Source organism: Lynx rufus, unplaced genomic scaffold, assembly GCF_022079265.1.
Source record: "Lynx rufus isolate CCGP_SWC_20201006 ecotype Redwood Valley unplaced genomic scaffold, mLynRuf1.p SCAF_2, whole genome shotgun sequence".
NCBI lineage: Eukaryota > Metazoa > Chordata > Mammalia > Carnivora > Felidae > Lynx > Lynx rufus.
Window position 1 is genome coordinate 208,619,799 of NW_025814834.1, and position 16,338 is coordinate 208,636,136.

The 16,338-nt window shown below is 45.1% G+C and overlaps 1 protein-coding gene across 5 annotated transcripts in view; it reads left to right on the forward strand.

The window, feature by feature from the left end:
• UBR4 (ubiquitin protein ligase E3 component n-recognin 4) overlaps positions 1 to 16,338 on the forward strand; it is a 132,976-nt gene that overhangs the window by 8,400 nt on the left and 108,238 nt on the right. For all 5 annotated transcript variants that reach the window (XM_047082757.1, XM_047082760.1, XM_047082759.1 and 2 more), the window contains exons 3-17: positions 847 to 950; positions 1,717 to 1,846; positions 1,959 to 2,098; positions 3,099 to 3,201; positions 3,323 to 3,464; positions 3,622 to 3,746; positions 6,660 to 6,784; positions 7,383 to 7,442; positions 7,528 to 7,718; positions 11,722 to 11,821; positions 11,958 to 12,095; positions 13,148 to 13,265; positions 14,321 to 14,508; positions 15,457 to 15,616; positions 15,736 to 15,821. In XM_047082757.1, coding sequence (XP_046938713.1) covers positions 847 to 950; positions 1,717 to 1,846; positions 1,959 to 2,098; positions 3,099 to 3,201; positions 3,323 to 3,464; positions 3,622 to 3,746; positions 6,660 to 6,784; positions 7,383 to 7,442; positions 7,528 to 7,718; positions 11,722 to 11,821; positions 11,958 to 12,095; positions 13,148 to 13,265; positions 14,321 to 14,508; positions 15,457 to 15,616; positions 15,736 to 15,821 — 1,910 coding nt within the window. The remainder of the gene's footprint in view (positions 1 to 846; positions 951 to 1,716; positions 1,847 to 1,958; positions 2,099 to 3,098; positions 3,202 to 3,322; positions 3,465 to 3,621; positions 3,747 to 6,659; positions 6,785 to 7,382; positions 7,443 to 7,527; positions 7,719 to 11,721; positions 11,822 to 11,957; positions 12,096 to 13,147; positions 13,266 to 14,320; positions 14,509 to 15,456; positions 15,617 to 15,735; positions 15,822 to 16,338) is intronic.

A 16,338-nucleotide genomic window follows, 5' to 3' on the forward strand; every position in this document is an offset into this window, starting at 1 on the left:
CTCTATTATTCCTTATTTGGTTTGGTGAGAAAGTAAATTCTCCTTTTGTGTTCTCTGGTATCTCAAGGGATTTCAGTTTCAGTTCCCATTCTTTTAAACTTTTTTTTACCCTTATTTTCCACTATTTCTGAATTTTTGCATTTTTCTTTTAAAAAAAATCCTAAGATAGTTCTGAAGAATTCTAATTATTTGTTTACTTAAATAGTTTGCTACACATGTAAAATGAAAGGAAGGTATAGGGTTGCTCAGTAATCTTCAAGTGTCCAGTGCTGTTTATTATAGGCACTGTTCCTGTTGAAAGAATCAGTTGTAGCTTGAAGAAATTTTGTGTAGGAAGCCCTTTGCAAAAGGCATTTAGAATCTATGGGGAAGAAGAGGTAGTATGTTCTAATAGTTAAGAGCATGAACTCCAGAGTCAGACTTCCTGGATTTGCTTGTGGCTGTGTGACTTTGGGCAAGTCATTTCATCTCTGGTGTAATTTCCTTATCTGTTTAGAAAAAGGAGGGGGGAGGGAAACAATAATAGCTACCTCTTAAAATTGGTTTAAGGATTAAGTGGATTAGTATGTTTGAAGTGCTTGGTACTTATTGTGATGTATATCCTATTATTATTAATTTCCAGTAAATGTAAGATAGGTTGCTCTAAAAGCAGTGGATGGCTATCAGTGCCAGGATGCCTTTGTTTGCGCCTTGGATTGTTGGTTCTGAATGATTCTTGTCATAGAATGACATCGGGGATGTCGGACATGTGGAGCTCAATGGTTGTCTGGTTTTGATATACTGACTGTGAGGCTGAAGCAAGCTATAAGCAGTCTGAGGTTAAGTAAAGCTTACTTGCTTTCTCAGTTCCCCGGAACCAGCTTCAGTCCGTGGCAGCAGCCTGTAAAGTCCTGATTGAGTTTTCTCTGCTACGTCTGGAGAATCCAGATGAGGCTTGCGCTGTGTCCCAGGTGAGAGTGCCGGGCTCTTCCGGGGCCCTTCTTTCGAAGTAGGACTTTGACAGACTAGTGGAATGGTAGAGAAGGGGTGGCAGAGAGCAGGGGTTGGTGAACATTTCCCGTAATAGGCCAGATAGTAAACAATTTGCTGACCATTCAGTCCCTGTTGCAACTAGTCTCTGTCTTCTAAACTCTGCCTTTGTAGTGTGAAAGCAGCCACAGACAATACGTAAATGAACAAGCGAAGCTGTGGTCCAGGAAACTTTATTTACAAAAATAGGCAGTGGGCTGAATTGGGGCTGTGGTTTGCCAACCTCCTCTGGTTGCACAGGCTTTTGCAAGGATTGCAGAGTGTCACGTTTCCAGGGACCAGGTCAGTAACAAAATCAGTGAAGTGTGCCAGCCACAGCTATTAAGGGCCAGTCGCTGTGTGACTCCAGCCGATTGTTGCCATGCAGGGGTGGAGACTCAGTTGCTCTATCTTGGGGATTATCAAGAGAGATAAGAAATCTGGATTTGAATGCTAAAACTTCCATGCTTTAAAACGTTAGCCAAAACTTCAGATAAAAAACTGAAAATCCAACAGCAACACTTTGAGACTAATGAGACAGATTTGCAAGCCAGATGTGGTCTGAGGACCATCAGCTTGTGATCTCTGCTTTAGTGTTTTTCCTCATTTCTATTCTTGCTAGCAAGCTCAATCTGGCCCTGTGCCAGTTACAAGTCCCAAAAGAGTAGCATCTTCTAAAAGACATACTTGAATTTGTTGTCTTCTCAGAAACACTTGATTCTCCTCATCAAGGGCCTGTGCACTGGCTGTAGCCGACTAGACAGGACTGAAATTATCACGTTCACAGCCATGATGAAATCCGCCAAGCTGCCACAAACAGTGAAGACGCTCTCAGATGGTGAGCGTTCGTTTGCCAGACCCAGTTCCTTGGCTGCTTCCCTGGCCAGCTTTCTCCCGCTCTGCCTTCTAGTGGTACTCTGCTCATCCTGTTTTTGGTTTTATATTTACAGTGGAAGATCAGAAAGAGCTGGCCTCACCAGTAAGCCCAGAGCTGAGGCAGAAGGAGGTACAGATGAATTTTTTGAATCAGCTGACGTCAGTTTTCAACCCTAGAACTGTAGCATCACCGCCCGTAGGTCCACAGACTCCGGTGAGTTACTCCAGCCAAATGTCCTCACCCCTTGGAAGTTGTTAAGATGAGAATACTAGAAAAAAGTAACAAATGCATCTTCTGTTTGCGATATAAAGTGATTAAGTGCCTATGATAGAAAGCAATAGAAGAATACAAACCAGAAAAAAGCAAAACTTACCCTAACATTCTGTCCACTGTTGTTACTCTTTTTTTTTTTTTTTTAAAATTTTTTTTTTTTCAACGTTTATTTATTTTTGGGACAGAGAGAGAGACAGAGTATGAACGGGGGAGGGGCAGAGAGAGAGGGAGACACAGAATCGGAAACAGGCTCCAGGCTCTGAGCCATCAGCCCAGAGCCCGACGCGGGGCTCGAACTCACGGACCGCGAGATTGTGACCTGGCTGAAGTCGGACGCTTAACCGACTGCGCCACCCAGGCGCCCCTGTTGTTACTCTTTTGATGATCATTCTTCTGAATTTCTCAGTGCAAATAAACGTGAAGAGCACGTACATTTTTCTGTCAAAGGTATTACACTCTATACTGGTTGTAGAATATATATATATATATATTTTTTTAAATTTTTTTTTTTCAACGTTTTTTATTTATTTTTGGGACAGAGAGAGACAGAGCATGAACGGGGGAGGGGCAGAGAGAGAGGGAGACACAGAATCGGAAACAGGCTCCAGGCTCCGAACCATCAGCCCAGAGCCTGACGCGGGGCTTGAACTCACGGACCGCGAGATCGTGACCTGGCTGAAGTCGGACGTTTAACCGACTCTACCACCCAGGCGCTCCTAGAATATATATATTTTAAAGCTATATATTTTTCTCTTCTTGGGAAACTAACTTGTATTTTCCCTTCATTAGAGGGGGAGTTGCCCCTCATTAACTGGGGAGTCTGAGGAGTATCTGTAGAACTGCTTCGTTTGGGTGCTTGTTTCGATTCTGACTGCAGGGCTGTAGTCAGCAGATGATGGTATCATGATAGGCCTTTCACGTGCCTTTTGTTTCTCTTTAGGCTGAAGGAGAAAATGATGAGCAGTCATCCACAGATCAAGCCTCTGCTGTCAAAACCAAGAATGTGTTTATAGCTCAGAATGTGGCTAGTCTTCAAGAGCTTGGTAAGACTCTTAATCATCGTCAGAAAGCTGGTTTCTCTGCTTTCCAAAATTTCATACGTGGAAGAGAATCCAGCAGCAGACAGAGGCCTGTTTGTAAGGTTGAGCCTTGTCGTTGATTCAGGTGGCTCAGAGAAGCTGCTGCGTGTGTGTTTGAACCTACCGTATTTCCTGCGCTACATCAATCGGTTTCAAGATGCAGTGTTGGCCAATTCTTTCTTCATCATGCCTGCAACAGTAGCAGATGCCACTGCTGTTCGCAATGGGTAAGGGGCTCAGGCTGTGTGCTTTACGTTCTGATGCTGCCCTCGGAAAGAAACCGGTTAGCTTTCTATGGCATGCCGACTTTCTTTAGTGATCAGAATAAGAAGCAAGGGATTCAAAGAGACGCTCTTGTTAACCTCCTCCTCTGTTATGTTCTAGTTTTCATTCACTGGTGATTGATGTTACCATGGCATTGGATACCCTCTCTCTACCTGTGTTGGAGCCTCTCAATCCTTCTCGTCTGCAAGATGTGACAGTCCTCAGCCTAAGTTGTCTCTATGCAGGTGAGAGGTGATGATGTCTGTTCTCATTTTGTCAGTCAAGTACAAGTACGCTTTCTGGAAACCATGAGATCCTTTTTTTTTTTCTTTTTGCTTTTTTAATTTTTTTTTTAAATGTTTTTTTATTTTTGAGACAGAGAGAGACAGCACAAGCAGGGGAGGGGCAGAGAGAGAGGGAGACACAGAATCGGAAGCAGGCTCTAGGCTCTGAGCTGTCAACACAGAGCTCAGCGCGGAGCTCGAACTCATGAGCTGTGAGATCATGACCTGGGCCGAAGTCAGATGCTTAACTGACTGCGCCACCCAAGTGTCCCAACCATGAGATCCTTCTGAGTGCTCTCCCCGCCTTACTTATGCCCTTCCCCCCGAGGATTATCTAATGTCTCATCTAGGTGAAATGAGGTCTCAATAGGAGTCTTGTAAATTATCTTGTTGTTCCACTGCTGGTGTTGTTATTATGTGCATATTTGATTTTATAGTATGTGCAGGTAGTAAATGTCTGTGTAAAGCAAAACGCCAAGTGCTGTTGGGATATTGAGATGAACAGTATCTGATCCTTGCCCTCAAGGAGCCTACACTGAGAACAGTTAGGACCGCAGAGTATGACATAAAACAGGAGATGACAAAAAGCAGTAAGAGGAGTGTAGCACGGTTGGGTGTGTGAAGTAGAGAGAGAGGGAGTCTTGCTGTGGGAGCAGGTTTGAGGGAGCCTTCATGGAACAGAAAATATCTGTTTATATTGATTATTCTTCGTGCGCCCACAAAATCTCCTCTCTTCCTGTTGATCATGCTGCCTTGGAAGTGGGGCCTGACATCTGGCGTTTACTCACTTTTAAGTTATAACAGTGACTTTTTAACCCAATTCACTGATCCTTGATTTCAAATAGCATAGTCCTGGTATGTCTTGGAAGGTATAAACAAACTTGGCTCTCTGAGTGAGGATTTGAACAGTCTTGGAAACCTGACCTTGGGGACCATCACGAAATTGCTGAGGTTGATCATCTCCCTATATTCTTCCAACAGCTTTATTTTGAACATCTGGATGCAAATAGGAATTGGGTAAAGCAGTAGTAATGAAGAAGTTCTGTTGATGTACCTGTAGGGCAGGTGGATTTTCAGTAGGGCTATCCCTAGGCAGAGGCAGAAGCAGGACTCAAGAGTGTCCTAGAGTCTGGGGGCACATACTATATCAGTGTGTGTGGAGAGGAGGGGCAGGGGGAGAGGATATGTGCTTAGTGGGTATTGTACAGTGGGAAAGAAAGGACACAATCAAAGAGGTCTTAGAAATGCAGGCTAGGGGCACTTGGGTGGCTCAGTTAGTTGAGCATCCGACTCTTGATTTCGGCTCAGGTCATGATGCTACGGTTGTAGGCTCAAGTCCCGTGTCTGCACGGAGCCTGCTTAAGATTCTTCCCCTCCCCCTTCCTCCCTCCCCTCCTGCATTCCCTCCCTCCCTCCCCCTCTGTCCCTCTCCCCCGCTTGTGCTGTCTCTAAAAAAAAAAAAGAGAGAAATGCAGTCTAAGTCATTTGGCTTATGTCCTATAGACAGGAGAAACCGTTGAAGATTCTGAGCTATATTTTAGGAAGAACATTCAAGTAGCAGTACACAGGACATTTTGGCATGGAGAAATTTGGAGTCCGGAAGCTCTGTTAGGATTTTTTTTATAGTCATTCAGGCGAGACACATTAAGGGCCTAAGCTAGGGCAGCAGCAGTAGGAATAGAAAGCTAAAGATACCTGTGAAGATACGTTCTCTCCCAGCCCAATTCCAGTGTTTATTTCCTTGTCCTCTGCCTTTGATTTTTGCAGTTTTTAAGTTGGGGTTTGTTTCAATTATTAGGGAATTTCTTGAATATTACATGGCCGTCAGTATACTTAGTAATGGTTAAAGAATCCTTAAAAATTTTTAGTCCGAGTAAAGATCCCAGAGTTGGTTTGTTGTTGAAATTTGATGGCCTGGGACTTGACTTAAAGACAAGGATTTGGCCTTGATGTCTTTGAGGAACACCAAGAGTGGAATGTTTTTCCCTGTAATCTTGAAAAAATTGAAAGATATCTTTGTGATGTCTTTAAAGTTTTAAAGTTAATAGATACTTATTTTTAAAGCAGTTTTAGGTTTACAGAAAAATTGAGGAGGTTATACAGAGTGCCCATCTACCTTCTGTCCCCAATACAGTTTCCCTCATCATTAACATAGTGCATTAATAACAGTACGTTTGTTATAATCGATGAATGCACTGTTGATACACTATTAACATCTGAGAAGTCCGTTGTTTACATTATGGATTTCTCTTTCAGACAGTTCTGTGGCTTTTGACAAATGCATAACGTCGTGTATTCGTCATTACTGTGACACAGAATAGTTTCACTGCTCTGCAGTCCCTTGTGCTCTACCCAGTAATCCCTTTCTCCTACCCCTACCCCTGCCCCCTAGAAATCACTGATCTTTTCACTGTCTCCATAGTTTTAGCTTTTCCAGAATGCCCTAAAGTTAGAAGCAGTCTGCTTGGATCCCGCATTTAAGTTTCCTCCGTGACTTTTTGTGACCTGATAGCTCGTTTTTTGTTATTGCCGAGTAATACTCCTCGTATGGGTGTGCCGTAGTTTGTGGTACTGCATCCACCTGTCGAAGGGCATCTTGATTGCTTCCAGTTGTTGGCAACCATGAATAAAGCTACAATAAGTATTTGTGTGCAGGTTTTTATGTGGATAGAAGTTTTCAGCTCATTCAGCTAAGTACTTAGGAGTGTTGATTGCTAGATCGGATGGTATCACTGTTTAAGTCTTGCCCTGTGGACTTTATTGTCTGTGATCAAATCATGGAATTACCTTTGGGTAGGTTGTTTTATGGTTCTGTTTTGGTGGGCTCGTGGGACTGCCATGATTCGAATCTGCATCTTTCTTTTTTTCCTCCAGGCGTGAGTGTGGCAACTTGCATGGCCATCCTGCATGTGGGTAGTGCCCAGCAGGTGCGGACGGGGTCCACGAGCTCCAAAGAAGACGACTACGAGAGCGATGCGGCTACGATCGTCCAGAAATGTGTAAGCCATGCCATCTGGACCCAGGCCCTGCCATTGTTCTGTGAGGAGATAGGGTCAGGCCCCCCTCTCTTCCTGGGTAGAGGAAAGGACACGGAGTGCTCTCCAACCCTTCCGCTCAGGTAACAGGTCTGAGTGGTAGGTGTTTGGCGTGTTTGGCAGCTTGGTTGACTCTGCAGAAAACACTGCATCTTCGTGTTGGCAGTGGACCCTGTGAGCGAGGAGTCATTCAGTCAGCACACGTAGTTGAAGGCGTGCTATGTGTCAGTGCACTTTTAGTGAAGACACACGATACACGAGATAGCCGCAGAGAATGCTAAGCATGTAGGATGAATCAGTGTGGTAAGCCGTGGTCTGATGTGGGTCTGGGGTATTGTTTTAGATTGGGGGCAGGGGACACCTCTGAAGAGGTGACACAGGAGCTGAATATAGAGAGTAGTCAACACCATGCGCAGGTCAAGGAAAGTGTGATGGGATTGTATCATTAGAAAGTGCCTTGAGGACATTTAATTTTATGAGCGAAATGAGTTTGGGTGGGATTAACAATTGTAATGAAATACGACAGCTTGCTCAGCTTTTTGTTATGTTTGATGTTGTGCAGCTTGAAATATATGACATGATCGGACAAGCGATCAGCAATTCCCGCCGGGCCGGTGGAGAGGTAAGAAATGTGTCTCTGCTACATTCCTGTCTCACAGTCTGTAAGATCTCTGTGTTCATACTTTGCTTTTGTGCCTTTTTAACAGCACTATCAGAACTTCCAACTGCTGGGTGCCTGGTGTTTGTTAAACAGTCTTTTCCTCATATTGAACCTCAGCCCTACTGCCTTGGCTGATAAGGGGAAAGAGAAAGACCCACTGGCCGCACTCCGAGTCAGAGACATCCTTTCTCGCACAAAAGAGGGAGTGGGCTCTCCTAAACTGGGGCCTGGAAAAGGGTATGTGTCTACTCGATTGCTACTCATGTTTTGTTTTGTTTGCCTGCCATTTTATCTTGATGGGGAGCTGGTGTAACCCCTCTTGTCTTCGCATCGATAGAAACGTTTGCCTTCGTACTTGGTTGAATTTAATGACTAAGGTGATGGCCATCATCCACTGTCTCTACATCATAGCTGTGTCATTTTGGATAAATCGTTCATTCTTTCTGATCTTGTTTCCTTATCCGTAAGAGGGGGAAATGTGTGTGTAACGTATTTCAGGGGTTTTATTTATTTATTAATGTTTGTTTATCTTGAGGGAGAGCGTGCGCAAGCTGGGGAGGGGCAGAGAGGGAGAGAGAGAGAATCCCAGGTTGGCTCCATGTTATTGGTGTGGAGCCCATAGCGAGCCCATTTGAACTCACAAACATGAGATCCTGACTTGAAGCGAAATCAAGAGTCGGAAGTGCAGCCGAGCGAGCCACCCGGGTGCCCCTATTTCAGGGTTTTTATGAGGGTCAAATCAGAAAACAGTGCTTCTGTTTTGTGTAATGGGCCTGTTTAACTTTCAGCTGATGGCTCACTGCATGTTTAACCTCTAAAGAGGATTCTGTCGGGTCCCCCTGCCTTGCTTCCTAAAATGTTTGCATCTGTTTGGGTGAAGTAAGCCCTGCTTGCTAGGAGAGAAGTTAGACATATGACTTCCATGTGGTTTGACGTTTTCTTTTCTGAGCCTAGGCATTTCTGGGTTTTGTTTGCTATTCAGTCCCTACCACATGTTGGGCTATCTCTGGGCACGGAGGACGTAGCACTCTTTAAAGCAGTGTCCTTGCTTTGATGGAGCTTCTTTTCATTTCTATTTATTTAGTTTATTTTTGGGACAGAGAGAGACAGAGCATGAGCAGGGGAGGAGCAGAGAGCGAGGGAGACACAGAGTCCGAAGCAGGCTCCAGGCTCTGAGCTGTCAGCACAGAGCCCGATGTGGGGCTCAAACCCACAAACTGTGAGATCATGACCTAGCCGAAGTCGGACGCTCAGCCGACTGAGCCACCCAGGCGCCCCAGTGGAGCTTCTTTTCTAACTGGAGTGACCGTGAGCAGATACACTAATATGTTCATGATAACTTATCGTAGGAGTCCTGTAAAGAAAAATAAATCAGAGCAAGGGGCTAGCAAGTGACAGGGGCTGGTGTTTTAGTTAGGGTGGTGAGGAATAAGCTCTGAAGACAAGACGGAGAGAACATATGTGAGGTGGCAGGGCGAGCCATGCAGATTTTGGGGGTAGAATTGTTCAGGTTTGGAGATGGAGGTTTGATTGGCATTTTTAAGGATCAGTTAGGTCCGTGTGGGCTGGAGTGGAGCCGTCCAGGAGGGAGCGTGGAAATTAGATCAGAGAGGTAGCCTGGGGCCAGATCTCCTAGGGCCAAGTGTAATCTGTAAGTCATGGAGGGTTTTCCCCAGGAAAGTGATCCGATCTGACTTACTAGTTATTGGCGATGTGAGAAGCCAGCTTCTGTGAGGAGAACAGACTGCAGGGTGTAAGGCAGGAAGGAGGGCGGGTAGGAAGCTGATGCATTTCTGCAAATGACAGAGCTGGTGGCAAAGGCAGAGAGAGGAGGTCCAAGGGTATGTGTTTTGAAGGTACAGCTGACAGGATTTGCCGATGGCTTCGATATTGAGTGTGAAAAATAGGACCTCAACATTTTTTGGCAGGAGACAAAAAATTGTGTAATTTACGGAGGATGGTATGATTTACGGAGAGTGGGAATACCAGCTCAGGAGTAGCTGGGGTGGCAGGAAGGCGAAGAAACACAGAATGCCATCTTCACCATGCCGACTCTGAGATGACTGTCACATCTCTCTGTGTGAGATGTAGAGGAGGCGGTTGGCATGGGCGTCTGGAGTTCAAGGAGGGAGTCAAATTCTGGACCTCAGTCAACAAATCATTCACTGAGTTGTCTTCTCTGTCCCAGGCTCTGTGTCATTTCTGGAATGCTGTGATGTACCAAAAAAAAAAAAAGGACACGCTTCCAAGAAACATGAAGAGAGATGTCAAATTGTATCTAGAGAGTATTACAATAAGGGCGTTTGGCCTGGTCAGAGAAATCAAAGCAGGCTTCTTTGAGGTGTTAAGCGAACTGAAATCTGAGAAAGACGTTGGGATGGTAGACGGTAGACACTAGGCAAAGAAGGGAGGTAAGCACATTAGAGGGAATAGTAGTTTATAATTCTGTGAGTGTCTGCGCTCATAGTACTGTAGAGGGAAGTGGGAGGATGCCAAAAGGTCTGCCCATAGAAGTAGCAGTTATGGGGCGCCCAGGTGGCTCAGTTGGTTAAGCGTCAGATTCTTGGTTTGGGCTCAAGTCATGAGCTCATGCTTCATGAGTTCGAGCCCTGCGTCGCACTCTATGCTGACAGCGCGGAGCCTGCTTGGGATCCTCTCTCTCCCCTCTCTCTCTGCTCCTCCCCTGCTCTCTCTCTCTCTCTCTCTCTTTCTCTCTCTCAAAATAAGTAAATAAAACTTAAAAAAAAGTAGTTATGTTTAAAAAATGGCTATTGTTTCTTAAGATTTAAGAAGAAAACCTGTTCCTTGTGTAAGTTACAAACCATAAGAAAGGAGGGAAAATCACCCCAATTCTCCCACCCAAATCGATAAACGTTCTTCCAGATGTTTTTCTGTGCACGCATTCAAAATGTATATGTTTACAGAAGCAGGATCACCGTTAGAAAACATCGTAGATGTTTTCTCAGTGCCCGTATTAGGGATTCACTGTATCTAAGCATTCCACTATGTAAATAGGCCATAGTTGACTCTAATCACCTTATTGAAACACTTATTTAGGGTGTATGAAATTTCTGGTTTTGATAAACTGTGCTTTGATAAATCTTCTAAAACATAAATCTTTGTGAAGTTGCTTAATTATCCCCTTGAGGTAAATACCTAGAGGTATGAATGTTAGGACAAAGGGCACACTTATGTAAAAATTTGAAATGTTTTTTTCAGACTGTTCTGATTGCATTCTTACTTAGCAGCTGTGTGTGCACATGTGCCCATTTCCCCAGGTCCGCTTTGAAGTGGGCATCGTTAGTTTTCACGTTTTCTAACGTTAAAGGAGGAAGTTTATTTTTGAGACCGAACACAAGTGGGGTAGGGACAGAGAGAGAGAAAGGGAGACACAGATCTTTGACAGTGGGCATTGTTAGGTTTCACGTTTTCTAATGTTAAAGGAGAAAGTTTATTTTTGAACACAAGTCGGGGAGGGACAGAAAGAGAGGGGGACAGAATCTGAAGCAGGCTCCAGGCTCTGAACTCTTGCTGCAGAGCCCGACGCGGGGCTCGAACTCCCATGCTGTGAGATCGTGACCTGAGCCAAAGTTGGATGTTCAACTTAATGAGCCACCCAGGTGCCCCAGCGTTAAAGGAGAAAGGTGGTATTACATTTCTCTTATTCGTATTTATTAGTGCCATTGCAACTGCTTGTGTCCTTTGCCCCAGTTTTCTCTTTGGTGTTTGTCCTTTTTTCTTACTAATTTACGTGCGCTCTTTGTGTATTAGATATTCTAATTGTCATGTGACCATTTGGACAGAAAGAAAGTTTTACATTCAATGTGTCAGTCTTCGTTTTTATTCTCGTTGGCTTGTGCCCAGATATTTTACAGAAATTGGCAATTTTTAACTTTTTTCTTCTCAAAAGAATGACTTCAAATGTCCTAGCAACCTTTGAATGTCAGCATCTATACATCACCCGGTCGATTCGAGCTGATAGTTTAAATTCCAAAATGCCGTGTACTTGGAAGTCTTTCTTTTACTCCTGGGGTGCTTAACCTGAAGCTTGTGGATCCTCAGGCGGGCCGTGGGTGGGCTTCAGGGAGACCGAGCTTCTGAAATTACATGCACGTATTGTGTGTGCGTTTTCTTCCCTCTGGGGCAAGGTTCATAGGTTCTGAAAGGGGTCTGGGACCCCCGGATGGCAAGATCCCCTGTTCCGAGGTGGTGAGTTGTGTTTCTCCTCTTCTTCGTATAGGCACCAGGGCTTCGGGGTGCTGTCGGTCATACTGGCAAACCACGCTGTCACGCTGTTAACGTCTCTCTTTCAAGACCTGCAGGTGGAAGCACTGCACAAGGTGAGGGACTGCGCGCAGGGGGTCAGCATGGCGACGCTGGCTTCGCTCCTGGGGAGGCTGCCCTGAGCCATCTGATCACGAGGTTCCTTTCTGCGCCGTGGGGTCCGTAATTCTCTTTTGCCGTGCTTCCCTTCAGGGTTGGGAGACAGACGGTTCCCCGGCAGTCCTGAGCATTATGGCCCAGAGCACCTCCATCCAGAGGATTCAGCGGCTGATCGACTCTGTCCCACTGACGAACCTGCTGTTGACACTGCTGTCAACCTCCTACAGAAAGGTGGGTGGGGTCACACCGTGGATGATTTGGAAGATCTCGTGTAACCCTCTCAGGAGGAAAAAGGCTGTACGCCGTGACCTTCATGAATTCAAAATTTATGGTAATGTTTTGAAGATGAGAGGAAAGCTTCGGTGATTCCACACGTGAATCCGTTACTGATTGTCAGCTTTTTTTTATGTTTATTTATTTTTGAGAGAGAGAGAGAGTGCCTGTGTGTGCGCTCATGAGTCAGAGAGAGGCAAAGAGAGAGGAGACACAGAATCTGAAGCAGGCTCCAGGCTCCGAGCTGTCGGCACAGAGCCCAATGCAGGGCTCAAACTCACGGACTGCAAGATCATGACCTGAGCCAAAGTCGGACGCTGGACCGACTGAGCCACCCAGGCGCCCCTAAAAAAATTATTTTTAAATTATTTTTAAATTATTATTATTATTTTTTTTTTTGAGAGAGAGAGAGACTCAGAGCAAGGGAGGGGCAGAGAGAGAGGGAGACACAGAATCTGAGGCAGGCTCCAGGCTCTGAGCTGTCAGCGCAGAGCCCGACGCGGGGCTCGAACTCACAGACTGCGGGCTCGAACTCACAGACTGTGAGATCATGACCTGAGCTGAAGTTGGAGGCTTAACCAACTGAGCCACCCGGGTGCCCCCTGATTGTCAACTTTGTGATGCACATGGCTACTTGGTTCTTTGTGACAGCGGCCATATTTTTATTTTTTAATAACAAAAAAAAAGTTTATTTATTTATTTTGAAAAAGAGAGAAAGAGAGTGCAAGCAGGGGAGTGGCAGAGAGGAAGAGAGAGAATCCTAAGCAGGCTCCGTGCTGTCAGCCTAGAGTCTGATGCGGGGCTCGATCTCATGAAACATGAGATCATGGCCTCATCGAAACCAAGAGTCTGAAGCTTAACAGACTGAGCCACCCAGGCACCCCAAGAGATTTTCTTGGATTTAGAGGAAGAAAGAAGACACGGAGAAGATGTCTTACGTGGTGAATGAGGTGAAGTAGGGCGGCTCCATTTCTGTGACCATTGGTTCCAAAACCTTGCTGTTTTCCTAGGCCTGTGTCCTGCAGCGTCAGAGGAAGGGCTCCATGAGCAGTGATGCCAGTGCCTCTACTGACTCAAACACCTACTATGAGGATGATTTCAGCAGCACAGAGGAGGACAGCAGCCAAGGTAGAGGCCTCTTTTGCATCTCCCAGGAGATAGTTGCAACAGGAAGTTTCTCCATTGGCTCGCTTCCGTTAGTTTCCTGTTTGCCATTTTCACCTGCCTAGCATGGTTCCTGATTTTCTGTGCCCTCAAAGGTGACATGTTATTCAAGAGTAAGTTGAGCTGTGGAAAAATGGATGGTAGAAATTACTCTCAGTGAAGCCCAGATTGCTTTTCATCCTTTCCCCTCCAAGATCAAAATACATCTCGTTTCACGTTTCTTTCTGCATTAACCCATTTGTGTGTAAGGTGATTGGTTTGGCTGTTGTCATAGATGCGTGGTGTGGGGAGGCGTAGGGAGAGAAACTCCACTCTGTTGCAGTGAACAACAGGGCAAAATGAACATTCCCTTCTGCCTTTGTTTGGAGACAGATGGAATGAGATAAATATCTCCAGTTCATTATAATTGGGTTTGTGGGAGCAGTGTATAGTGTTGTGAAAGGTGCAGTTTTATTTGTGTATCTGAGAGAGCGCGAGCGAGCGAGCGTGAGCATGTGTGTGCCCTGTCTCTTGTCTGTGAGAGAGAGAGAGAGAGAGAGAGAGAGAGAGAAAGAAGGTGTGTGTGTGCACAAGCATGGGAGGGTCAGATGGAGAGAAAGAGAGAGTCTCAAGCAGTCTCCACACCCACTGTGAGATCATGACATGAGTCAGAATCAAGAGTCAGACGCTTAACTGATTGGGCCACCCAGGTCTTAATTTGGGCTTTATAACCCGCGGACAAGTAAACATTTGTTTTTCAAAACATTTGGCTTGTTGGCAGTAAAGTGAGGTGGTTCTTTCTTCATTGGGCTCCTTTAAAAAAATACCAGTTTTATTGAGGTATAATTTATGCGCCATAAAACACTTCTGGTTTGCTTACACACTTAGAGGAGTATTGACAAATTTATGAAACCATGTTACTCCCACCGAGTCCAGATAATCCTCGTGTTCCTTTGACATAGACTGTTTTACAAAGCAGGTGTGCTAAAAAAATGTTTACATTGTGTTATTTTTATTACTTCTCTCTTTCTCTGTTCCAGATGATGACAGTGAGCCTATTTTGGGGCAATGGTTTGAGGAGACCATCTCCCCCAGTAAGGAGAAAGTGGCACCTCCACCCCCTCCCCCACCCCCTCCGCTGGAGAGCTCGCCTCGCGTTAAAAGCCCCAGTAAACAGGCCCCTGGTGAGAAGGGCAACATTTTGGCTAGTCGCAAAGATCCTGAGTTGGTAAGAGTGGATTTCTGAGGTTTAGGGGAGGGAGAAATGGGAAGAAGGCGTGTGAAGAGCAGACCATTTGAACTCAGACATTTTGTAGATTGGTTAATTAACTGTCATGTTTAAAGGTATTTTTACTTAGGGCCTGAGTGTACTGATTGCATTTGATTAAATAACTTGTACCCTTGGTGTTGCTTCTCTGAGTGAGGGTTAGTAACATAGCCTTTGGAGTTAGAAGCGAGTTTGAATCTAGCTTTTACCACTCACTGGCTTTGAGACTGTGGGCAAGAATCTAAACTTCTCCGAGCCTCAGCGTTGTCTTCTGTCATATGGGAGTGAGAGTACCTGCCTTTAAGGGTGTTGTGAAGAAGTGAAGAGCCCTTAGCATAGGTGTGGTACGTCGTTAAATGCTCGCTAATTATTTGTTCAAGCAGTATTTCCAGATGATGTACTATCAGCCCTGTTCTAAAGCAGACACGTCAGATACGGACCTCACTTTCATACAGCTTAGTCTAGTCAAGGCTGTGGACATAAAACATTTACACAATAATTCAGTTTCATTTTGAGAGAGCAGTAAGGAGCTGGGAATTCCCTGTGTGTATAATGATCATACAGGCTTCTGAATTCCTTATTCCAATAATGTCCCTGAGCTGAACAAATACAGGGCCTTGGAGGAGTGAAAGAAGCAAGTCTGTGTAGAAGCCTCTGTTTTCGCACAGAGTTTTCTGAAGTCTGTTGTGTTCAACTGGTGCCATTTTTTGTAACTGGAAGAATTATGTGGGAAAGATCGTCATAGTTAAGCTTAGCCCCACTCCCACTGTAGGGGCTTTAAACTCTGACTTGAATTCATTGCATTTGTTCCATCAGCTCTATGGGCATGTTTTATTTCTATTTAGATTGAGGATTTAGAGGCACTCTGGGCTTATGAACCTGTCACGAACTTCTTTGTGCTCTCTTTAGTTCTTAGGTCTGGCTTCCAACATTTTGAACTTCATTACCTCTTCCATGCTGAACTCACGGAATAATTTTATCCGAAACTACCTGAGTGTGTCTCTTTCAGAACACCACATGGCCACCCTGGCCAGTATCATTAAGGAGGTGGACAAAGATGGACTCAAGGGTCAGTAGACAGGATTGGTGCCTGGCGGGTTTTGTCCCCGGTGGGGTTGGGCTGTCGCCAGGGCGGTGTAATGCATCAAGTGGCTGCTTGAGTCATTGGTTTTCTTATTTGCCTCCAAGGTTCATCAGATGAAGAGTTTGCTGCTGCTCTCTATCACTTCAACCATTCTCTGGTAACTTCTGATCTTCAGTCGCCCAACCTGCAGGTTTGTGTGCACTGTGACCCTTTGGCCAGGCGCTGTCTGTGTCAGCTCCCAGTAGGCTGTAGCATTCCAGTCGCAAAGGAACATAGTTTATCCTGGGGACCCCCTCACTGGAAAGAGTGTTGAGAGATGATTATGTCCCACTGCCCTGATGAGGATCATTTTAGGGGAGAGAAGATGTGTTCTTTATCCCCATTCATTCAGTAAACTTAAAAGGAAAAATGATGAAAACAGCTTCTGATGACTGTCGTAGTAGGCAAGTGGACAAAATAGATGAGAGCAGTTTATAAAAAAGGGAAATACACATGGCCAGCAAACGTAGGAGATGCTTAACTTAATTAGTAATCTAAGAAATACATGTTGAAATGTGTGTTTTAAAAGAATCATTCAGGCGCCTGGGTAGCTCAGTTGGTTAAACATCTTGATCTTGGCTCAGGTGATGATCTCACGGTTTGTGAGTTTGAGCCCCACGTTAGGCTCTGTGCTGACGGCACAGAGTCTGCTTGGGATTCTCTCTTCT